At 43.6% G+C, this 25690-nt stretch overlaps 1 protein-coding gene across 2 annotated transcripts in view; it reads left to right on the plus strand.

Annotated features, from left to right (window-relative positions):
* Positions 1-25690, plus strand: part of TDRD1 (tudor domain containing 1) — a 2637228-nt gene that overhangs the window by 633869 nt on the left and 1977669 nt on the right. For both annotated transcript variants that reach the window (XM_078643866.1, XM_078643867.1), the window contains exon 9: positions 9778-9921. In XM_078643866.1, the coding sequence (XP_078499992.1) occupies positions 9778-9921 (144 nt within the window). The remainder of the gene's footprint in view (positions 1-9777; positions 9922-25690) is intronic.

The raw sequence follows: 25690 nt of genomic DNA on the forward strand, positions 1-25690 counted from the left end.
ATAGTCTATCCTAGAACGGGTATGATGGACATTCAAGAAAAAGGTATATTCAAGGGTGTCAGGATTACATATTTTCCATACATCATAAAGGGGACGCGAGGCAATGGCAAATTGGAAACATTTATGAGTCTTATCAGGTTGAAATTTGTGAGATGAGAGCCTATCCGAGAATGGATCTAACCATTGATTAAAGTCACCAGCTATTACAATATTTGGGCAGTCCATAGTAGATATAAGGATTTTGATATCGTTCCAAAATTTGGGATCTGGTCGAACTGGACCATAAATGTTTAATAGAACCAAAGTTGTATTTTGGATCACAACCTTTGCCATTACCCAGCGTCCCTCGTCATCATTTTGAGTGGAAAAGATTTGGGCCGACAACCCCCTATGGAACAAAATCGCAACACCGCCTTTTTTGTTAACCGCAGGAGAGAAAACCACTTGACCCACCCAATGCCTTTTTTAACTTAGAAGATTCAGCATCTGTACAATGAGTCTCTTGGAGAAAAACAACTTGAGAATTAATTTTAGATAAATGAGACAATACCTTGTGACGCTTGACAGGATAACCAAGACCTCGAACATTCCACGTCACAAAATTACACATGATGGAAGGTAAGGATGGGGCAGTACATGTGGGGTGGATACACTGCAGCAGAACATCTACAAGAGAGGACATAGCAAAGAGAAACGTTACACCGGGAGAAAATACCCAATACATGTATAGTATGCAGATTCAATATGACCAAAATCACTGTGAGTGACAACAAAAACCAAAGAAGCCATAGTACGAAAAACAGACTGTCCAGGGCGAAAGAAGTGGGGGAGTGCCCAAGTCAGAGGGAGAATGTAGGAGAAGAAACAGCTAGAAAGAAAGGAAAGAAAAAAAGAAAGGAGCAACAGGAAAGAACCAAGAAGACAGATCAAGGCAGAAAAGCCAGGTCTTAGAGAACAGAAATAGCCAATACATCGGGGGCTAGGAAACGCCAAAGAGGACATGGGTCCCGTTGAGCAGCAGAAGAGCAAGAACGGGCAGAAAAAGGAAGAAATCAAGAAACCTCAAGAGAGAGGATGACTGATGAAAAGAACCATGGCAGAGCCAGAGCAAACAGATAACCCCAACATATTCAGGCTTGCAAAAGATAAATCAAACATTAGTGTCCATGTCAGATGAGGAAACAGACTGTAGATAAGCGTGGAGCTTCTGGGGATCATCGAAGGAGCGGGTACGTCCATTATGCGTGATCTTGCAGAAACATGGATGCAGAATATCATACTGAATATTCAGCTGTCGCATTTCAGGACGAAGATTCAAAAATTCTTTTCGTCGGGCATTGGTTGCATTGGAAAGGTCCTGTGAAATAAAAATATTATGCCCGACCATACAAGACGACGTTTAAGTCTGGCAGATTTGAGCACAGTCATTAGTTCAGTAAACTCAAGAAATAATACAATAATACCACGAGGCTTAGAAGCATTGGAAGTGAGGTGCCCAAGGCGGTGAGCTCGCTGGATTTTAAGAGGATGAGACGTAGGTTGGAGGCCCAGAAGATCATGCAAGATTTTTCGAACAAACGACACCATGTCTGAGCCCTCAACATTCACCGGAACACCATATAAGCGCAGGTTATTTCTTCGATTGCGATTTTCAAGCTCCTCTGTGTGGAGCTTGAGCATTTTAATCTCTTTTTCCAATTGGGGAATTTTAGAAGAAGCATCCTGCATATCACTGACACGTTGTTCTAGGTTCAGGACTTTACCCTCCATAACGACCCATCTCTCCTCAATTTGCTTAAGCTTCTCATTAGTAGCAGACATGAAAGGCTGTAAACCCCGTACCTCCTCTAGCATGGAATCCAAAACAGGATTAGGAGACGTATGGATAGGAGAGGGAGGGTCATTTTTGGGTCTCTTTGGTTTTGTGCCTGTGTGGGTAGATTTAATACTGCTTGCGTCATGAGACATTGCGATGGTGGATAGCTCAGTAAAAGACAAAGAAATAGTATGACTACTTAAGAGAATGGCGTGAAAGTCTCCAATAATACAGATAGAGAGTCGCAGAAGCACAAAGTTGAAGGTCACAACCGCAGGAAAGCAAAAAAGAAATGGCAACTGCAACTCACACCTACACTGAATGCCTAGAATCCACAGTAAGGTTTAAAGATACCCTCACATGAAGGACAAAATGCTCTCTATCTCAGCAAATTTGCCCTGTATCATGGTAAAAATGAGAAAAAACAAGGTGGACAGCATTCAGAAGGGTAAAACAGTCGTATTCGTAGATGGCGCAGAAAATAATGCCCGACAAGTCCAGCACTCAAAATAGCCTCCATAACCATAAAAACGAATGTTCTGAGGTGATAAATCACTGAAAACTCTGCCTGGAGAATAACTGCTGTGCCATACCTTATATTGGAAAACAGAGAGGTATTCAGCATATTTCAATCATATTGAGGAAGACTGCCATGATATCAGGATACAGCCGGAGAGCAGGCGAGTGGACGCGGGGTCGGCGGCTCAAAATGGCGGCCGCCCGCGTCCCGACGATGAAGAAAAATGCCGAAGTGTGCTTCTGTCGGAAAACGGCTTAAAAGTCGCCGAGTCCATATTTATTTACTTCAGGGCATATTCCGCCGTGGATACCTTGTAAAGTCAGGCGTTCTCCGGCTGTGAAGAGGTGAAAGTACGAAATGAAAGCCCGTAGCTCGGCGGAGCTCACGGGAGAGCCGTCTATCCTCAGCGGCACGTAAGCCACGCCCCCCTACAGCTTATTTTATAACTTATAAAAGTGACGGGCAGTGATGTTTGGAATGTGGCAATTTGCGTGCAACACATCGTTTATTGTGATGTTTTTGAATTACTCAAAAAAGCTAACTTTTTAAAAAATGTAACGAGCTACCTCTCTACTTATACAGTGGCATCTGTGACCTTAGTCAACCACCGATTTTGACGACGGCAACACCTGCAGCTTTCAGACTTGCAGACTATGTTATGATAGATTACCTAATTCCAGATGCTAATGACGAGCACTGTGCCTTGCCTGTTTCAAAGAAGGTCTGTGTTGCCAAGACGTGACCTCAGTACTTTTAGACTAAGCCTACTGTAGTGACAATGTTCACAATAAATACGAACTAATCACTGAAGTTGGAAGTAATAGTATTTATTGTAAATAAGGAACTTGCGGGGAGGAACAGGTGACCGACATGGAAGGAAGCGAAGCTGTCAGTGCCGCGCTATGGTGCTGACGTCACGTTTATACAGAGTGTGACTAGTCAGCTGCGCGAGCTTCACAGCCAATGACCAACCGGGGAGATAATAACAACTAGACCTACAACATCTCCCTTTTTTTCAAAAGAAGAACTAACTCACATCATAGTCTTTGTACATACTAGGCAATTTTGCAATCCTGCCCGACTTGGTACATGTTCCTTGCCACCCTCCATGTATACACTCTTCATTGGAAGATCTAGCAAACTCTGAACATTGAACATCACTGTTCACAGTGTCAAACGTATTACTTTGGTCAATGTTTTCTGTGTCATATACTCGCATTTCAAGAACATCATTATTATCACAATAACTGTGTTCCTTTCTACTTTCACCATCAAAATGACTCATTTACATTTCTAAATCTGACTGCATTGGTAATGGGTACGTGCTCCTCATTGCCCTTTAATGTGTTTAACCATGAGTACCCCTCATCAGAGCCTCCTCCACCCGCTTGATTACTTATCCAAACGTCTGCCTGCTGTTTGCTAACTCTGATGACATCACTTTTATTTCGCCATCCTGCATGTTTAAGCCGCACAGCACTTTCTGAAACCTCCACTACTTCTTCGGGAGCAAAATACTTGGATTCTCCTTTGACCTGATGACCAGGCTTGGTGGCCAACGCCCAATCTCCTTTGAAGAACTCTTTGCAAATGGCCCTATGCACTTGGTCATGGTATAATTTACTTTTCAATTGACAATCTGTTATTTTTTTTTTAACATGCAGTATATCATCGTCAATAACAATGGATGGGGGCAAAACCATATCTGATGACAGAAACTTAGGAGTAATGTCCTGATCACATTTCCTTCCCCTCAACAGAAAAAACGGAGAGAAACCTGTGACTGAGTTTTGAGTTGTGTTGTACGAAAACACCCTCTCTCTTATAAACTCTTTCACAGGTAACTTAGATGACAGGGCAAGTTGGATACCTTCCTTGAGGAACCTGTTGACGCGTTCAATTTGCCCATTAGATTTGGGAGAATACAAAGGCGTTTTCTCCTGTGTGATTCCATGAGATTTGAAGAATTCAGTTATTTTGGTCGACGTAAGTTGTTTACCATTGTCCGAAACAATAATACGTGGACTGCCTTCAATGTCAAAACACGTAAGAAGGAATTCAATGACAGTGTCAGAGTCAATGGTGTTTACGAATTTGTGGTATATCCACTTTGAGTAGTAATCACTGACTGCGATTATGAATCTCTCATTCTGTCCCAACAGATGGAATGGTCCTGCCATGTCGATGGCAATCTTGCACCACGCAGAACTAGGGATGGACACAAGCTGCATCTCATGAGATCTCAATTTCCAACGCTTATCAGATCTAGTGCAGGCCTCACATCTCTCTACGAATAAGTTCACATCCATGTCCATGCCTGGCCACCAGTAATGTTCTTTGATGCGCCTTTTGGTCATGGTGGCACCCAAATGAGACTTATGAGCAATGTCTATAATTCTGTTTCTGACACTGGTGGGAGGAATAAGTAAATCTCTTCTTCTAATACATCCCTTTGCTATGCTCAACTCATTTGCTACTTGTACAAATGTTCTAAGATCTGAAGACAAATTACGTATGGGGGGCCATGAAGTAGACATATAATTCTTAACCTTAGACAAAGTTACATCCTTACCCATAGCCTCTACCCATTCTTCATTAGAAATGGTCATATTGCTCTGTTGAATTACATCTACAGTAGACACTACACATTCTGTTTCTTCAACTACTTGTTTATCGTGACATTCTGTAGGTAACCTGGAAAGACAATCAGCTCTAATGTTACATCTGCCTGAAATATGTTTTATATTGAAATTATACTCTTGGAGCCTTGCTAATAATCTTACCAATCTGGAAGAAGCTCTTCCGTTGCCCCTACCATATCCGTCGAACAAAAATGTGAGGGGTTTGTGATCAGTGACAAATTTGAATTCTTTGCCCCATAAGTACATTTTTAATTTCTCAACTACCCAGACACAAGCTAGAGCCTCTTTCTATGGTACTATAGTTTCTCTCAGTATCATTAAGTCTTCGCGAAATAAAAGCCACTGTATGGGAAAGCTTACCTATTTTCTGGGTAAATACTGCACCAATTCCTACTGAACTTGCATCGACAGTAATGACATTACAACCTTGTGCATCAAAAGGTTTCAATGTGGGAGCCTTAACAATAGCATCTTTGACTACATTGAAAGCAACTTCATGTTGCTTTTCCCAAATAAAATTCTGTCCTTTGCGTAACAATGACCTTAAAGGCTCTACCAATTTGGCATATCCTTCAATGAATCTAGAATAAAACTCGCTCAAACCCAAGAATGACCTAAGTGCATCCTTATTGTCAGGGTTGGGAGCATCAGTTATAGCTTGTACTAGATTAAGTTTAGGTTTGATGCCATCTGCACTGAGCACATGACCTAAATACTCGATATCCGTTTTCAAAAACTTACATTTATCCTTTGAAACAGTCATACCTCTCTCCTGTAACCTGTGCAAAACCGTGTTCAAGATCTCGTTGTGTCTGCCTTCTGAATCAGCATGAACCAGAATGTCATCCCGGAACTTCTGTACACCCTTAATCTCGCCGAACATGTTCTCCATTAACTTCTGAAAGACACTTGCAGAAGAAGCCAAACCGAAAGGAAGACGAACATATCTGAACGCTCCCAAAGGAGTGATAAAGGTAGTTAACATTTTGGACTTCTCGTCTAACTTCACCTGGTGGTATGCCGATTTGAGATCGATCAAAGAAAAGTACTTGGATCCCGATGTGCTGGCTAAAAGCTCCTGAATCCTAGGTAACGGGAAACAATCTACCAATATGTTCTTATTTAATCATCTCAAATCGGCACACAGACGGTACTCTCCATTTTTCTTCTTAATTAAAACAATGCCCGAAACCCACTCTGCAGAATCGGCAGGTTCAATAACTTTTTCTTTGACAAGTTTTTCCAATAGCAAACGTAAATCTTCCTTAACAGATAAGGGTAATGGTCTTACCTTGTGTTTTACAGGGGAAGCATCTTTTTTTAACACAATACTATGCATGAATCCTTTCACGCATCCTATCCGTTCTTCAAATAACTTTTTATACTTACTCAAAATGACTGATAACTCTCCGTCAGATTCCAAAAAATTCAAACACTTGGATTCAGTGGGTAAGGTAATGAGAGATACAAAACCATCGTCTAGTACGATGTGATCCTCTGCACCTGGTTTGAGTATGATTTTTAACTGAGCAAGATCTCTCCATCCCACTATATCTCTACCTTTTTCCGCTACATAAATCTTAGTTTCAATGCATCTGCCCTTAATGTTTAAGACATCAAAAAAAAATCCAAACATGTTTATATCATGTTCACCAAATGCTCTGGGATTGACATCTGGTGCTAACAAATCAGTATTAGGCCAGTACTTCAAAAATTGTTTATCTGATATAATAGATATAGGTGATCCCGAATCTGCCATGATATTGAGTTCTACCTCTCCAACATGTGCCGTACCTATAGGACCTTTTATATCATTGTAACTGTCACCTAACGCTAATACAATATTTGAACACATATCTTCTTCGAACTCTTCTATAACATTTACTATAGCTCTTTCAACTCTCTTGTGACCAAAGTTACCGCAAACACTTGCGAAGTGCCCTACCTTCTGGCATCTCGTGCATCTTTTCCCTGTAGCTGGGCAGCTCACTGAATCTGCTTTGTGGTTGTGTGAACCACATCTAAAACATACAAAATTCGTAGGATTAGACACCACATTTGATTTGACAAAACGATTACCATCTCTTCTTCTTCTATCGTTGACATATGAAATACTGGCATTAGTCGCAACATTAGATTTGGCCAACTCTTTTCTACCCTCCAATGAGCGTTCAATCCCTTTAGCGATGTCTATGACCTCAGACAAAGAGGGATTTTTACAAGCTAATAATCTTTCTTGAATTTTGATTTCATGACAATGAAATACGAACTGATCACGTAAATATTCGTCAACTCTGTCACCAAAACCACATTTGGAAGCTAAAACCCTTAGACTGCCTATATATTCTTCAACATTCTCCGAATCCATTTGCTTCCTCATTACAAATCTATGTCTTCCAACCATTATGTTTTCTTCCTCATCAAACTGTCTTTCAAGCCTTTTGATGGCCTCTTGGAATTCGTCGAAAGGAATAAATTGTCCTGGGTCTGGTTCATACTCGGGCAAACTATTAAACATTTCCTGCCCGGCGACACCTAACAACCCATAAAGAATAGCTTTTTTGCGCTCAGCTTCAAATCTTTTACCGTTTATTGCCACCAAATAATTGTCAAAAGCCATGTACCAATTTTTCCATGACATTACAGGCTTGCCTGGAGTTTCAAGGAAATGCGCAGGAGCGCAGAAACTGCTTTCATAAGCCATTTGAATACTGTCTTCTTCAAGGGTCTCTTTCTTAATAAACCACGCAATTTTAATAAATTACAATAACACCTAGAATAAACTTCCACTTCCTGTAGACAAACGTTATCTTTGAAATACCTGAAAATCTTTTACTTCACTGAAATACTTGACGTGTAGAACTGTAACGAGAAATTGCCGACAATGTGAGGAGAAAAATATTTTGAAAATGGCGGCACGCACAAGACTGTGCGTGATGACGTCTGCGCGACCCTTCAACACTCAGCTGATGCCGCTCTCAATACATCTGAAGCTGACGCGCTGACGTAAACATGCCGAAGACGGTTGACAGATAACAGTTGGTCCTGACAACCGTTTCTTCACAGGCGTACCGTTACTTCACCAAAACTGCAATGCAGGAAAACTGTGTTACCCTCCGTACAATTACACAGCCACACAAAACATCCGAACTTGCCTGAAAAATTTCTCCAGTCAGCTGCTTAGAAGGCGCTTTGCTTCAATCGCTCCGCTTCAGTCAAATACCTTCAACTCGGAAGACCGAATCTTCACCGGACTCATTTCATCCCGTGTCTTCAATCAGCAGCTCAGAATCTTCAAGGAATACTTAAACACAACCCGCAGAAATAAACTTGAGTTAGAACGATGAAAACTCTTGGGAAATACAGAGTATCAACGACTTGCCTTAAGTGAAGAAACCTCCTCGTAACTTCTCCTCCACAAGTTCCAATATTACTCGCATCCCGTCCTCGTCGCCATATTGTAGTGACAATGTTCACAATAAATACGAACTAATCACTGAAGTTGGAAGTAATAGTATTTATTGTAAATAAGGAACTTGCGGGGAGGAACAGGTGACCGACATGGGAGGAAGCGAAGCTGTCAGTGCCGCGCTATGGTGCTGACGTCCCGTTTATACAGAGTGTGACTAGTCAGCTGCGCGAGCTTCACAGCCAATGACCAACCGGGGAGATAATAACAACTAGACCTACAACACCTACATTCTGAAATTTACAGCTTCTCTGCAAGAGTTAGGGGAGGCTTAATAATGTTTTTTTCCAAGCATTATTGGATGAAATAGTGGATTACTTAATGACACCCTGTTGGATCGTGAAGTTGAGAGAATGAACTCTCTGAAACTCTTACCAGGATCTATTATTGACTAGCAGCAGCCTTCCAGATACCCAACAGTGATTTATATATTCCATTCCTTACCATTCACAATTGACAGGATTCAAGCAGTCTCGAATATATACAGGTACTATATATTAAAAATTGTATAGTTTACTGTACCAATTCATTTAATATTACTAGAGTATTAGCACAGGAAATTAAACGAAATAAAGTCCCAATATGATGGGAAATTGTTCTAATAAATCCTACATTATATTGTCACAGTGAAGAATGCAGCTGAAATAACTTCGTACATTTCTCCCTTGATATTAGCATAGAGCGCCATCCTCAAAAGCTCAATAGTCCAGTGACACTGCTCATTTTGTCCTTCAGAGATTCAGCAGAATTCTCATCTCTGTCAGTGTGTTCAAGGGCTGGCAAAAAATGGCAATGTGAAATGTTGTACCCAAATGGACTGTACATCATATTAGTAAATAAGAATAAACAAACTAATATGATTCTGAAAGTATAATACAAAGGCAGAAAATCTCATAGCAGGATTAGATTGTATTTTAAAATCTGATACATTATCAAAGGCAAAGATCGCAGGTCAGTTCTCTAAAATATAGATAAGCGCCACAGTATTCTTTCCATAAGTCGTAAGGCAGGACTGGGTGCATTGGTGTCTGTGCAAGTTGCTCAGTACAATCATTCTCGCACAGAGAAAGTATACTGAATTCATGCAAGTCAGAAAGTTTGCTGCTGGCGGGACCTTTGATATGGAGCAGTAAAAGTATACTTTTTTTACCAAATTGTATAATACTGTGCAGGAAATGTATCGTTCTCCCTGCTAGCATGGATGGTTCATACATCTGAAGAAATTGTCTGTAGGACTATGAAATGAAGTTGATATAGTGAGGGAATTGTACCATTTCAATAAGTGTTTGCATTCTTGTCAGCTTGTGTGAATGTGTTCTTTTCTTTGCAGAGCTGGTGTCGAGTGGTGGTTCAGGATGTAGATATCGCATGTAAAAAATCACAACTACTGTTTATAGACTTTGGAAATGAGGAAGAAGCTTCTCTTGACAGCGTTTATCCCCTGCACAGTAATGTTGGACTCCACCCACCTGCTGTGAGTTTTATTTTTTGGTATACTAATGTGATGTGCCTTCCTTGTAAGTTGCAGCAGGATTAATCTTGTTACACAATCATAGACACTTTCTCCAAGTTTTGAAACCAGGTTAACAAGTCCATTAAGAAGAGTTTAAACAATTATGAATGTACAACCAAAGGTTCTGATTTCAACGAAAAATATGTATTTGCTATTTTTCTGTACAGGATTTTTATAGAAATCAAGCTAGACAAATTGTTTATTAAATCTTATTACAAAACTATTTCAGAATGAAGCATCCAACACGTTTTGGTTTCAGTGGTTGTTCAATTGATGTTCTTAATGTTATGCTTTGACCACTTGCTAAAGTAAAACGCCCTCTAAGGTCAGGCGTTGGCCATTGCAATGAATAGTAATCAACTTCAGCCATGCCTCTGTCTGGTCCCTCGCCCTTAGAATCTGGGGAAAACACATTTTGACAACAAGCAGCAGGCACTGATGACAAGCCGTGGCCTCTAGCCTTGCTTCGCTATTGGACCTTGAGTCTATTTAACACAAAGACGATCTGCTCCTAGGAGGCACAAAGCAAGGGCATCATATCTACGGAACCCACTGAGCTTAGGTTTTGACCATAATTAGTGGACTTTGTTGGCAATAATGATATTCAGCCACTAATTCCACATATCACAAACTTAAAATTCATCTTAAATGTTGTGCTAGTTTAGACAAATAGTTTGTGCATTTTTTAATCTGTATTCACTTTGTTGCCATCATGTTTAATTGCCTTGTGTATGTAACATGACCTATGTAAATGTATGTATGTTAAAGCATGGTATTCATCTACTATAGATGATGGTTGTGTGAATGTATGCTGTAATTGTTTTCTTAGGACCAGTTTTATTTTTGATTATGCAACACCACAGATCAATACCAGACCATCCAACATGCACCTGGGTCTCGGCAAAAGCAGTTCATGTAGCACTGTTAGTAAACCATGTACAACTCAAAAAGTTCAAACAAAGTTTGTTTGCCACAGTAGCCCATTGTTATCAGAATGTTTTCTGAGTATCATTTCTCATTGCTTACACTCTGAATATGTTCATAAATGCACACACTCTCTCACCCTAGGATTAATTGCAGTATTTCTTTCTTGAACTCCAGATTTAACTCTTCTAAGCAATTGTGCATCAATCCATCAATATATCTTCATTCAAATCTTTTTGTCGATCCATAAAATTACATAGACTAAAGCTATCATGCAATAAAAAGTTTTTTCTTTCTTACATAATACCATACATTATAGCTTAAAAGTTCGTTCCATTAATTGCTAAAACTACATCAATAAACATAATCTTGCTTTCTCATAATTAAAAGTATTATCAAACCTAAGATCACCATTCAGTCCTCTTCATGGACTAGATTATCCAGAGTTACAAGAGATTTGCTAATTTTAATAGCCCAGTTTATGTATCCTGCAGCAGCTCGACATGCTAATTCATTATCAAGGGTGCATATAAAATTCATGTCATTCTTATAGAAGGAGAGATTCTTTGACGTAAAAATTGGCCATAAAAATGTGAACCTAATATCTCGATAAAACTTGCTGAACAACATAAAGTGCATCGTGGACTGAGTCGTTTTCCCATCACATGGATATCTGTGAATTCTTTTCTGACATTTTTCATGTTTTGGGAATGCCACCAGTTCATGAATTGTACCCAGTCGTAGCCTTGTCATGTAAAATCTGTCTTGAGTATTAGTAACTTTGACTAGGTATTCAGGTTTACCAGACAACATTAAACAAGCCATGTATCTTGACACACTTGTTTTTTTCTGTTCTCTACAGGCTCTGTCTTGACGTTGTTTCTCCATATACATTTGTTTGATTGAATTGTTACCGTATTGCAGAATTCCTTCAGGTTTTGTCACTGTAAGATCTTTGTTTATTTGATTCAGTAGCTTTTCCATATACACTAGCCATGGGATTTTATTAAAATGATCCAATGTTAAATCATCCTTAATTATATCCCTGGTAAACTGTGTGCACTCCTTGCACCAGGTGTTATGCCAGGAGCATATAGCTCTAGCTTGTAATAGATCAGCAACATAAGGTGTATCCAATTCCTTGTGTAGGAGATCTACAGAGGTAGACCTTGTTACAGCCAACATGCCGCAGAAAAAAGATTTTTCACAGATTTGTAATGTATTTGCGCTTACATTGTCCCACACTACAGAGCCATAGGTTTCTACTGATAGCATTTGCTACCATATAGTTTAAGCATATTGTGTATAGGTCTGCTACCTAACTTATTAGAATCTAAAAATGGCCTCCATGGTTTGGATTAGTGTAAATCTTGTCTGATCTAAATGAAGACCCCAGTTGTTAAGTGAAAATAGGATGCCTAGATAGGAGAAGCTTTGTACTTCAAATAGCTTATGTTCCCTCACATGATTGGTCTTTTTCTTAGCCCTACCCTGTTCACAGACCACCACAAACGTCTTGGACAGGTTTAGTTTTAAGTCTCTCTGTTCCATGTATGATGCAAAAGCTTCAATCAGTTGTTGTTGTAAACCATTTGCAGTTCTGAATTTTAAGACTGCATCATATGCATACAGGAGCAGAGGAGTTGAACGAGAGCCTACTTTCGGGGCGTCCGTATTCAATTCTTGGAGGTATTTAATCCTGTTAATAAATAATGAGAGAAGAAGTGCAATCACACAACCTTGTCTGATTCCCCTGGACACCTTAAAACTTGGGGTGCACGCTCCCTCCCATACCTTACTCTGGATATCAATTTGGCAGATAATGGTGACAAGAATTAATGTCACCTGGGGTAGATTTTGACAAGATGTTATTATCTGTGGCCCAAGCTTCCAATCTCCAAGTACTATTCGCCCCATGAGCTTTACTGCTGAGTCTGGAAGGGATATGGGACGGTAGCATCTCACGTCCCCCTAATGGTCTTTTTTAGATATTGGAACAAATATGCTGTCTGATCATGTATTAGTTACGTAGCCTTTAGTGGCTGCGTTGCAGACCTGAGTCAATGTAGGTGCCCATAGCTACGTGTTTTTTATATGCATCGGCTGGAAACCATTCTGGTCCCGGGGCCTTACCATATTTCATTTTATCGATTGCCAGTATTACCTCCTCTAACTCAATCTGTTGTAAAGGTATGGGGTCTTTAGGGGCTGGCTCTTCTATGTTATTAGTTGATATAGTCAAAATTCCACCAAAATGTGCAAGCCAATTACATGGGCCATGACTGTTTTGATTATGGGGTCTTGTTCATCTTTCTGACATTGGTAAGTTTACCACCTTCCAAAATGACGTGGAATCCCTGTCAGCCGCCTGGTTCAATTTGGACCAAGTCTGCTCCTGTTCCTCTTTCTTCCTTTGTTTTAATGCCTGATAGGATAGATATTAAACGACTTCAATTAATATACAATCTCTGGGATCTGTATGTAGGGCTTTTTTTAATTCTTGGTTCCTGATCGAACCATTCTTTAGTCTGCCTCTTAATAACACTGCTGTCTTTTTATAGGTGAGAGGCTATCGCTATTGTCATTTTATCAAACATAGCCACATCCACATCAGGAGAGGAATTTATATAAGTGCAGATAGAGGAGATTTTTCTATTATCTTTGACCACCTTTTGCGACATGAAATCTTCATTTATGCCTGTCCATTTTATACTGACACTGTTGTTCCCAGCTACAGCTATATTTAATGCCAGTAATGTATCCTCAGTTCTATTTATTGTGATGCTCATGGGCAGAGTCAAGGAAGCGTGGTCACTATGCCTTATGAATTCAATATATAGCGTTGACCACAGTTTTTGAGGCCATTGGTTGACAGTCTAATGTGGCTATTGCACGATAGATTGCCTTTTCCTTGAAAGGTTGGTTTTGATGCTTCACCTTCTTCCCCATTGGATACTAAAATTTCAAGATTATAGTTACACAGGAGCTCATTTAGCCTTTACCCATAGCTGTTATGAGAGAAATTATGTTGATTATTCCCTGTAATGTCAGTGAAGCCACAAACACTTGTTCCTGAATATCTGCACTTACAAATGTTGAAATGTCCGTAACCCCCGCACAGGGCCCACTCCAGAAACAGACATGTTACCAAAATCACAGCCAACACGAGTTGTAGTTTTTGTGGTCGTTGCTGGCCGCAGTTTTTATTACCATTGTATACCAACACATTTGTCCCCTGGGCATCCCTTTTATGGCCAGGGTCATAAATCGTTATCATGGCATATCATAAATCATGCGTCCTACATCGTCTACATGTCATAAATCATAAATCATGCGTCCTACATCATCTGCATGTCATAAATCATTTTGTGTTATGATAACTTGGACGTCATACATGATTAGCGTTGCCTGCCATAAATCATTTGTCATAAATCATACTGTTGGTCATAAATCATTCTGTCGGTCATAAATCATTATCTGTCATCACTTATTTGCATACCACAGGGTCATAAATCATTTGTGTCCCATAAATCATTTGTGTGATGGACCGCCATAAATTGGAGGCGTATCTCCTTTCTTGGCACTTTTGTGATCCAACTTGTTCTGTTGGTTTCCATGCTCCTTTGCATGTGGGGAGTAGCCTCTCCCCAGAGTTAGGCCCCAACTCGCTACCTTGCTAGTCTATTTTTGTGCCCTGCCGTCCGGCCGGGTCTGGGCTGCGAGCGTCGTCTGTCTGCTACCCCCTTTTGTTCCGCCTACTCACCCTGCCGTTCGGCATCCCAGTGTGAGTGGCCCTCCTTCTACACACCGCCCTGTCGGTGTGCCTCCATAACCATCCGCTGTACCTCTTATGCGCCACGCCGCCAGGGAGGCTTTACTTCTTCCTGCGTCTCCCCCCTTCCTGTGCCGCTCTTATTTCCACTTCCGTTGCTCTTTATATGCAGCCTGCTGTCAATGGCGTGCGCAGCTCCATCCTTGCCGTTACATATTTGTACACTGGTTCACCGTTCGGCCTCCTCAGCTTCGTCTCAGCTCGCCATGGGCCATACATGGAAATAAAATTGAGAGACAGTCAGCTGCAGCAAATGGTGTCATGATACAGCACCCAACGTTAAACAACCTTGCGTAACGCAGCTGCACCTTTGAAATACATCTTTATAATGTGAGGTACGGTGAATAAATGGGTTCAACATTCTCCAGTACATTAATGCTCCCTTCCGGAGTAGCTCTGAAACAAGGCTGTAGGAACCTTCGAAAGGTGCATGGCAAGAGAAGCACCTTCATTGCCCCATTTTTTTTTTTTGAAGCAATTAAGAGATGGGCAGGCTGTTCGAATTACCTGGATCAGAGAGTTAATGAACCTCTCGCTACTTGTATGTGCTACGTAGGTCAGCTATCTCATTTCTGAAGGTAAACCATCTTGTGCTTTGACCGCGTAGGTGATAACGTCCTCGTTATGCAAATGGTGGGCCAATACTAAAGATTATTATTATTTTTTTTTTTTTTTTGGAAGTAGCATATTTCTGAGTAGGTTTAAAACCTACTTTTTTTTTTTTAACTTTACACTCTCTGCGAAAGTGCTTCAAAGAAGGAAAAGTTATTGATAACCATGCCCCTGTTCCCTTTGCTTATTTATAACTGTCTCACTGTCACTGGTTCCTGCTTATAACAATGCAAATTCTTGCAATTAAGAGCCCGTAGACCATGTGTCCTGCTCATGCCAAATTGGATGACACGCAATGGTTGTCACAGAACATGTTTCCAACCCCCTTGGAAACAGGCATTTGTCCCGTATGCATTCTCCATTATAAAGCACTGGGCGTATACTAGGATTGGTCATGTGATCACTCCGAACCTGCCGCAACCACAGGAGGCTAAGGGGACGCCAATACATTTGCGTGCTGCTGGTGCACCCTGTGGGTAGTTCCATAGCTCTGCCTCCGCAAGCTGCCCTATATCGGCCATAATATGTAGCGATGAGCACAGAGAATTACTATAAACATTACGTGTGATGGCGTCGTACCCTGTTCTCTCCCTGTGTAGTCCGGTATTAAGCTGTGTGCGGAGCACAGGGATTGCGTGTGGCTGTCCAGCCCTTTCAGCGTGCCGGTTTGAGTTTGCTATGCCTTCGCGGCTGGTATTCTAACCCCAAGCGCCGCAAATTCCCACAACGCATTGTGGACACTAAACACATGTCCAGCCATTAAAAACGGTCAGCTGGCGCGGAGTCAAAGCTACTGGTGAAAAAACTGTTGCATTCATTCTCCGCCTCCTCTTCATTTGTCATTTGTTTCCCTGCCACAGCATGCAACCCAAACATAATCGATACTCTTGTGTTTCCGCTGAGCAGAAAGCCTATTTGAATAAAGGCAACCCTGGGGTGCGAATGTACCGGCTCTCCTAAACTAACCTGCTTCCCCAAGTGCCTTGGAAGGGCTGCGAGAGACCGGCGCACCCCCGCTGGCAGCACAACATGAGCCGATATGAAATCCTGAGGTGTTTGTTGATTCGAAGCCGCTTCGCTGCATCCACGCGGATATTTTTGCCGCTCTATCTAGAAAAAAGGCACTGCCCCTCAGCAGGCCCTTGCGCCTTACAGTGGACGCCATATAAATTTGTATTTAACCGCCTGCGCCACCCTGTGTCTGTGCGCGGCTACAGCAGCTGCCTCCATCGCCGCCGCCACGCCTTGTGGGCAACCAGAAAAGCGCCCGCGGGGTAAAGCGGTGCAACCATCGGATGGTCAGAGATTTTTCAGCAGGAGACGGCGGAGGGGCGCTGAGATTTTACAGGACCGACGGTACGGTATCCATCAGACAGGTTGCGTGGTTTTACCGCGGTCGCCCGGAGATATATGTCCAGGTCAGAGTCCACCTGTCAGAAGAAAGGTTTGAGAGTCCTGTTGAATAACCTAAGGGGTGCAATGGCTCGTGCGGGTCACAAAAAATCACGATTGAAGGGGGGAGCCGCAGGAAGACGTTAGCCTCCCTGCGGCGTGGCGGAAATTGGTACAACGGTTGGCTATGGAGACACACCGACAGGGCGGTGTGTAGGAAGTGGGCCACTCATTTTGGGATGCCGCACGGCAGGGTGAGGTGGCCGGGCCAAGGAGGGGAGTAGCAAACTGAGACGGCGCTCGCGGCCCAGACCCGGCCGGACGGCAGGGCGCAAAAAGGTAGCAAGCTGGGGGCCTAACTCCTTGGAGAAGCTACCCCTCCCTACACGCAGAGGGCGTGGGTGACCAACCGAACGGTGGTCCCAGAAGTAACACGACAAAGAGGACTACCAAGGACTAAAAAAATAACTGTTTTTTTAGGCGTGCCATTTACGAACTGAATGTACAACATTATGATCTGCACAATATGATGATGACATGTATGATTTATGACCCACAATATGATCTGCACAGTATGATGATGACATATATGATTTATGACCCAGATATGATTTATGACCCAGATATGGCAGTTCGCAAATGACACAATGTGACCATGGTCCATCCTAACGGAGATCGGATAACCCGTTTGTGTATAATCCCAATAAAACTGCGGCCAACAACGACCAATTCTTCTGCGCCGCTCCCCCAGCTCCACGATGTAGTGACGAGCTGCAGTGTGGGGGAGCGGCGTCTTATACTTCCTCCACGATTCTCCTGCCATGAAAGGGCGGGTCTGCCACCTGGGGGCAGGTCAAACCTCACCTGGCCCCCCTATTGGCCGAGTTCCTAGGCGCCATCCTGGCGCAAGTTGTTGCCGCAACGAGAGTGCCCCTTCCAGTTTAGGGCCCTTCCCGGCGGCTAGAACCGGATCCTTCCTGGGCGCTGGCGTCCGTTATGGCGCCGGCCCTCGAGGCCCCCTTTAGGGGCCGGCCTCTGCAAACCCAGATGTAATTGTGTTCATGAACCACCCCCTTTACAAAGTTAGCCAATACTTTCCCTAGCTCCTCCACAACTTTATAGCTGGTAGCATTAAAGATATTATTATAATAGTTTAGCAAAATAAAACATTGAATATTACCCACTAGTAGGAGGGCCAATTGAAAGTAAGGGGATTAATTATACACTTTTTTGAGTTCTATCAGTGCTATGGTAGAGATAAAGATTGCCAGGCCCCCTTAGCTCATCCAGACAGTGAAGGTATAGATGGGGTAGAGATCCTTAAGAAGCCATCAATATATGGTGTTTGGGTATGCCATGTCTCCTGGAGGCACAATAAATGTAAAGATTTAGTACCATCAACCCACTCCTTATCCATTAGCTTGTACTTAATCTCTGCAATGTTCCAAGATCTGAGTTTTATTTGACTAATTATACTGGTTAGTCTTTTAATTTGTCCAGAGTAGTTGTTCATCTTTCAATTCACTCTTCTATCCCTGTTTTTTGTTTCTACTTCACTGTATTTATTCAGTCATTCCAGCATAGAGTGTGGGGAAAAGCGATTCATGCAAGCTACTGTTGGGCCATTACTAAGTGTATGTACAGTGTTAAATCATGGCTGATAGTGGTTGTTTGAAAATCCGGGTGAAGGTTTGTAGAAAAAACCTATCTGGACAGCGACAACTCGTTCTTCTCGGTTAGTCATGTGTTGGCTGGACTGAATCTTCTTAAGGGAGGATCTTACCACCCCCAAGTGTCAGAAATTATTAACTATACAGTCTCCCGTACCCATTTTTTCTGTAGGTCTCACCCAGTTCCCTTGTCTGACCATTTTAATTTCTTCACAGAGGAGAATGTTATTTAAATCAAAGATAGCCATCCAGTGCACCACTTTGTTTCTTAATTCTACCCAGGATACTCTAGCTTGAGATGTTAGTTTGGGGGCTCCTTTTTAGGACAGTGATGTAGGGTATTGCCTCTGGGGGTAGATGTAAAATCTCTGGGGTTCAGTGCCATTCCCTCAATGTAATGGTACCCTGATACCGACACAAGACCTGCTTATCTCGCAATGTCCCTTTCCTTGGCACTAATGGTGACACTGGGCTGTTTAATATGGGGTATTGTATTTATACAGGGCATGGTGGATCCAGGGATTGCTGAACAATTTACGTGCCACCCCTTTCGGTTGCCTTTGCCGGCATTCTCACTAGCGTCCTGGGGGCATTTTCTAATGCAATCAATCTACCCTTAATTTCAGTTAGCACAACTATAACCCTCTGCGGTCTCTAATTTGGCGAACAGTTTTTTTAATAGTCCCTCAGGGTTGCCGGTGTCATTTGTATCTTTTAATTTGGCACCTTTTTTTGGGGGGTGCTCTTTTTCCCTTGAGTACTAGAGGCATTTTTATGATTTGTTGAGGTTATTGTGCTCCAATCTCCCGGCTGTTTACTTTCCTTTTCAGGAGGCTATTTTGTTTCTTGGGAGGTAGATAATTCGACTAACTCTAGTGAATAGTTAGATACACATGGGTGTTCCTTAAATTTTTTGGAATTTCCCCCAGGCTTCCCTTTTTTTGCAGTCTCAATAGGGTTTATCTCCTCAACTTGTGCCACAATATTACAGGGTACTCTGCTAACAATATGCTTAGTTGCAGCAAGCCTTTCCTCCACATTACATATTTTGTTTTCAATCAGGCCCACGGCATTGGTTAAATAATTAGGACGCAGGCTGTAGCAGGAACAGCACTTCTGCTCCTCTGTATCCTTTACTTTTATCTCACTTGCAACATTTGGGTTCTTAATTGTAAATCGTATGTTTTTAAAAAACAGCATTTCCCAGGGCACTAGCATGCTCACCTGCATACCTATGACACCTGGTCACCGCTTGCTCCCCGGTCCACCACGGGAGATTCCCGATTGTTGTGGAGGGCGGCGTGGCAGATTCCAGCACTTCCGGGCTAGAGGGGAGGTGGGGCGGAGTCTAACTGACTGCTGATCACTTCACGAGGAGCATAAATTCAGACGCTACACTCTTCGCGCAGCGGACGCGTCAAAGGCAAGCCCGTCTGTGTCCTTCGCCGGGCGGGGCCAGGGGCTGGAACCCCTGCCCGTTTTTCACAGCATCTTAGGAGCTACATCCCCAATTCCCTCTATAATATAAGAGGAACTAGCCTTGCTAGTTGCCAACATTCATGGAACGTTGCTGATAAATCCACCACCTGCACACATTACAGTTTTCATTTTCAAACCTTCCTTCATAAAAACACTCCTCGTAATATGTACCTCCTAAATTGCAGGTCACTCCCCAAAAACTCCACAGAAATTGCCAGATGCTCTTTTCCTGACAGAGACCTGGCTCCATGCAGAGCCAGAACCGGATCTTGTCCAGATCCTCCCTCAGGGATATCACATACAGCGAGCAGACCGTAAAGAAGACAGAGGAGGAGGCCTAGCGGTCATCTATAAGTATTGCTATAGGTGTCGCTGCTCTCCGAACTTGGTACCAGATTGCGAAAGTCTCTCCTTTGCCATCGATTTCTCCCCCACAACTACCCTCTCCGGTCTACTTATATACCGTCCACCCAGGGTCATGGGACATTTTCTAAACACCCTCCCCTCCATCACAGCCGATCTGGCATGTAGGCCATCTAACTTCACGTTATTCGGGAATCTTAATATCCACTTTGACAACGCCTCTGACCACATCGCCACAGAAATGACCATGAGCCTCGCCGCATTACAATTTAAACAACTACTGCTACACCCCACCCACACCAAAGGCCACTTACTCGATCCTGTTTTTAGTAACTGTGCGAATCTCACAGCGGGAACTCCTTCCCCGCTCCCGTGGTCGGATCACTTCCTGATCCCTCTTTCCTGGGTCACCCCTGACTCCCACTTTTCCACTAACAAAACCATGCGCAGAGAACGGAACTGGTCTGAACTTCACCTGGACCGCTGGTTGGCGGCCCTCGAAACCTCTAGGCCACCCATTAACGCTAATCCCATTCTATCCAACGAGGAATACAATAGCTGGATCCACAACTCTGGATTCCGTGCTCCCCATGAAATGCTCCGAAACAAAGCGCAGCGCTGCAACTGCAGCCTGGTATTCCCCCAGTGTACGGGAAATGAAACGATACTGCAAAAAAATAGAGGAAATGGCGACTAGATTATTTCTCATCTTGTAAAAGCGCATATAGGTAAGCAATATGAACTTACAAGAACAAAATTACAGCTTCCCAATCAACCTCCTTCGAAGGAAAAATTAAAGCCGCTGCCTCCAGCCCCAAAGAAATATATTGAACCGCTAAAACCCTCCTTAAACTCCGAGAAGCCACCTAACACCAGTGATGCAAACATCCGCTGCAACAGCCTTGCAGAGTTCTTCTCCCAAAAAATACTAGCAATTTACACTTCCTTTTCACCCACCCAGCTTAACTTAACCCCCGGCAATCTCTCAAATGCAGAACTCCGACTTCCAGCCACCTTGGACACCCTCCCAGCCCCTCCACATTGGAACCCATTATGTACCAGGTGAAATCTGTCTCTCCAAGACCCGGCACCCCCCGTGCTCTGCTGTCAGCTCTTGGCAGCATTCTTCCCATCACACTTGACTTGCTCCATGCCTCCATCTCCTCCAGCATAGTCCCTCCCCCTGGAAACGCGACATGGTTAAGGCCCTCTTGAAGAAATCTAACTTAGAACAAGAAAACCCCAGTAATTACCGGTCTATTTCCCTCCTGCCATGGCTGAGCAAGGTTCTGGAGAAATATGTAAACTCAGTACTGGTAGAGTTCTTGGAGAACAATCATCTGCTCGATCTCTCCCAGACAGGTTTCCGTCCCATGCATGGGACCGAAACCGCGCTTCTTGCGGTAACGGAAGATGCCAGGAAGATCCTGGATCAAGGAGGCGCTGCAGCAATCATCCTCCTTGACTTAAGTGCTGCATTCAACACTGTAAATCACAACATATTAATATACCGACTTACCAACCCAGTACCTCAGGAAATGTCATCAAGTGGTTCAAATCATTCCAGGCGGACCGTGCCTTCCTGGTCTTTGATGGCGACATCGCCTCCCCTAGCAAGCCACTCAGTTGCGGTGTGCCTCAGGGCTCCTCCCTGAGCCCCACGTTATTTAACATTTATATGTTCCCCCTAGCTGAGATTGTCCGTCCTTTCGGCATAAAAATCTTCACTTATGCCGACGATACCCAGGTAGTGGGGGCCCTTAACCAGCTTAACACCGCTAGTATCTGAGGTGATGCCTGGAGGAGGTGGTCAAATGGATAATGCACTCCTGTTTAAAGCTGAACGGGAAAAAACGGAGCTTATGCTCTTGGGCAACACCCCCAAGCTCATTATGAATTCACTGTGGCCCACCTGCCTCAGCCCTGCCCCTGCGCCAAAGGACACGATCGAAAGCTTGGGCATCTAGTTGGATAAAGCCCTCAAATTCAACCATCCAAGCAGCCAAACTTGAGCTATCTGTTATGGTTTTCTGAGGCTACTTCGGAAAATTCTTCCCATACTTCCATTCCAGGGGAGACAGATCATGGTACAGCGTCTCATTCTATCGTGCCTGGACTTTGGGAATGCCTTCTATCTAGGGGCCCCTTAGTCTACACTGCGCAAGCTCCAGGTCATCCAAAATTGCGCAGCTCGAACACTCCTTCAGATTCCCTGTCAACTCCCAATCAGTCCTGGTCTGAAAAAACTCCATTGGCTCCCAGCTCGGGAGAGAATTGAATTTAAGGCCCTATGCATTGCCCACAGGGCCTTCTGGAAGACCGACCCTGTTATCAACCAATCGCTGATTACTCCCTACCACCCTAACAGACAGCTCAGATCAGCATCCTCTCTCCTCGCCACAGTACCCAGGATAGAAAAGACCAGATGTGGTGGCCGTTCCTTTGTCTATAACATGGCCAAACTCTGAAACTCTCTCCCCCCTCCACCTGCGCTCCGAGCCCAATCTGCTCCCATTCCATAAGCTTCTATGGGGGCTTCTGGGAGTTCCTAGGTCCACTAACTAGGTAACCTCTCCCTTCTGTTCAACAATAGTGTGGGGTCCACTCCACTTGTCTTGGTGAGCTGCTGGGACCACAGGCTCCAACACCCACACTTTCTGTCCTGGCTGATAAACAGTCAGTACAGCCTTTTGGTCATGGCAGGCTTTCTGTAATTCCTGGCTAGCCTCAAGGTTTTTAGTTGCCTTTTTGATATACTCAGCCATCCGGGGGGCGGAGACCAAGGACATAGTCCACTATGTCCTGTTTAGGGGGTTTGAGAAGTAACTCCCATCCCTCCTTCACCAGACACAATGGCCCTCTTACAGGATGCCCAAACAGAAGTTCAAAAGGGCTGTAGCCAACCCCCTTCTGAGGAACTTCCCTGTATGCAAATAAAAGGCAGGGTAGCAGGATGTCCCATCACCGCCTAAGCTTTTCTGGGAGACCCTTGATCATACCCTTTACGGTTTTGTTGAATCTTTCAACTAAACCATTGCACTGTGGGTGATAGGGTGTGGTGAGTTTGTAGTTCACTCCACACTCCTTCCACCTTGCATTCAAGTAGCTGGATATAAAGTTTGCATCTCTGTTAGATACTACTTCCCTATGGAAACCCACTCTTGAGAACACTCCCAAGAGGGCTCTTGCCACTACAGGTGCTGTAGCAATCCTAAGGGGAATTGCCTCTGGGTACCTAGTGGTTTTGTCCGCCACCACTAGGATAAACCTGTGCCCAGATGCAGTCTGAGGATCCATTTGTCCAACCATGTCAATCCCCACTCTCTCAAAGGGAACCCCCACCACAGTTATGGTATCAGGGGCCTTTGTAGTGACACCTACCTTACCACTGGCTTGACAGGTTACACAGAAGTGACAAAACTCCTTTGTGTGCCTCAGACATGAGGGGCCAGTGAAAGTGAGGGACAATTCTGTCCCAGGTCTCGTTCTGGCCAAGGTGTCCTGCTAAAGGAATATCATGGGTTAGTGTCATTAGGAAGCCCTTGAACCTCAAAGGTATAACCAATCCCCTGGCTGTACCAGGCTTGGGGTCTCTACTCTCTGAATACAGGAGTCCATCAATCCAATAGATTTTATGGGTGCCACTAGCATTCCTAGCAGCCTCAGCAGCAAATTGCTGCTGAGGGGTTCAAGGGAAGGGCAACTCTGCTGCTCCTGACTCAGATCTGCCCTGGAAGGGCCCCCTGTCCCCAAGAACTCAACCTGATCAGACTCGAGCTCCTCTGGGACAGTTCCTTCTTCAGGGGTACCATCATCTCCCTCAAGAGACTGATCATCACTCTGAGGCGGGGGGAAGGCACTGCCTTAACCCTACTACTCCTTTTCTCTGAAGGCACCTGGTCCATTATTCCAGAATCCACGGCCTGTTCAGTGTCAGGCTTTTTGACCTGTGACCTAGTCACAGCGAACACGTGCAGAGATCCCTAACATTTCTGCATGGGTCCTAAACTCCACTTCAGACCAGGCTGAAGTCTCTCGATCATTGCCAAGCAAGCATTCAACAGGGAGGTCTGCAATCACCACAACCTTCTTAAGGCCAGTTACCCCTCCCCAGGATAAATTAACAACTGCCAGGGCATGGTTGGTCTTGACATTGCTAGCATTGGTCACTTGGTAAATTTCACCTAGTATGTTCTGTTCAGGGTCCATAAGGTCTTGTGTCACCATAGTGACACTTGCTCCTGTGTCCCTGTAGGCCAAAGCCTCTTTTCCATTTATTAAAGGCTGTTGTCTGTACTTGCCCACATTAATGGGACTCACAGAGGAGGTCATATCCATGTCTCCATCACAGACTAACACAGCCTGAGTTGGAACTCTGACTAGGCCAGAGCCCATCTCAGTACCCAGGGTTAACCCTACTACACCCTTCTGCTGAGTACCACCACCACTTGGTGCTGAACTATGGGGAACAGTTGCCTTAGGGGCAAAGGAGGCTGGAGTTGCATCCTTCTTGGTGCAATCACTTGTCCAATGGCTATTCTGTTTATAGATTTTATACCATGGTTTCTTTTGGGCCTTTTCCTTTCTTGGAAGATTGGGAATCCCCACTATTAGAAACTTTTTGGGGGCCTTGTGAAGGCTTCTGGTCTTTACCTTTCTCCCCACCCTTATTATGATCTTGCTTCTTCTGGTCACCACCTTGGTTCTGTACCTTCTGCTTCCCCCAGGTGTAATGGCCTGAAAATTCTGCCAATGATAAGGACATGCAAGCTTATCCCTCTTGGGGCTCAAAAGGATACAACACTCCACAATACTTACCCAATAAAGGAACACCGATACTAAGAATAATTCTATAGCTCTTGCCGAGAGGCTCGCACACAACGACGTATCACAAAGTACCACAATGTATCACAACATATTCCCAAACCTCCTGGTGACAGGCGCTGTTCGGGAGGCTATTTCTCACTCCTCTCCGATTACAGAATACTCACCCAGGTAGGACTACATATATTCAACGCATACCTCTCCTAACAATCCTGGGGGTGGAAGAATTAGAATTTCGCTCCTTGTTGGCAGCAGGCCAAACTTCCGTATCAACAATTACCCATTGGAAGGGAACTTACCTACCCTTCCATAAGCATTTGGTCAAAAAGGCGCCCGTCCTCCCTCCACAAGGATTACACAAATAATCATATACTCTGGGGTTTCTTTTATTACACAATGAAAGAATAAGAATAAGTCACAATAGGCCTTCTTCACATTAGCACCTAAGCAATTGCTAAACGCAATCAGTAAAATATATATAGAACTTATATGTATCTAATTGTATTGGATCTGAGAATAGGAAAAGATAGTTAAGCAAGATCAGTAAGACTATAAGAATTAATAGAACACCTCACCAACTGTCTACTCATCCCGCATCCACTTTGCCAGAGGGGAGTCCGTTTCTCCACCCGAA

This window comes from Lissotriton helveticus, chromosome 5_1 (assembly GCF_964261635.1).
Source record: "Lissotriton helveticus chromosome 5_1, aLisHel1.1, whole genome shotgun sequence".
Lineage (NCBI taxonomy): Eukaryota > Metazoa > Chordata > Amphibia > Caudata > Salamandridae > Lissotriton > Lissotriton helveticus.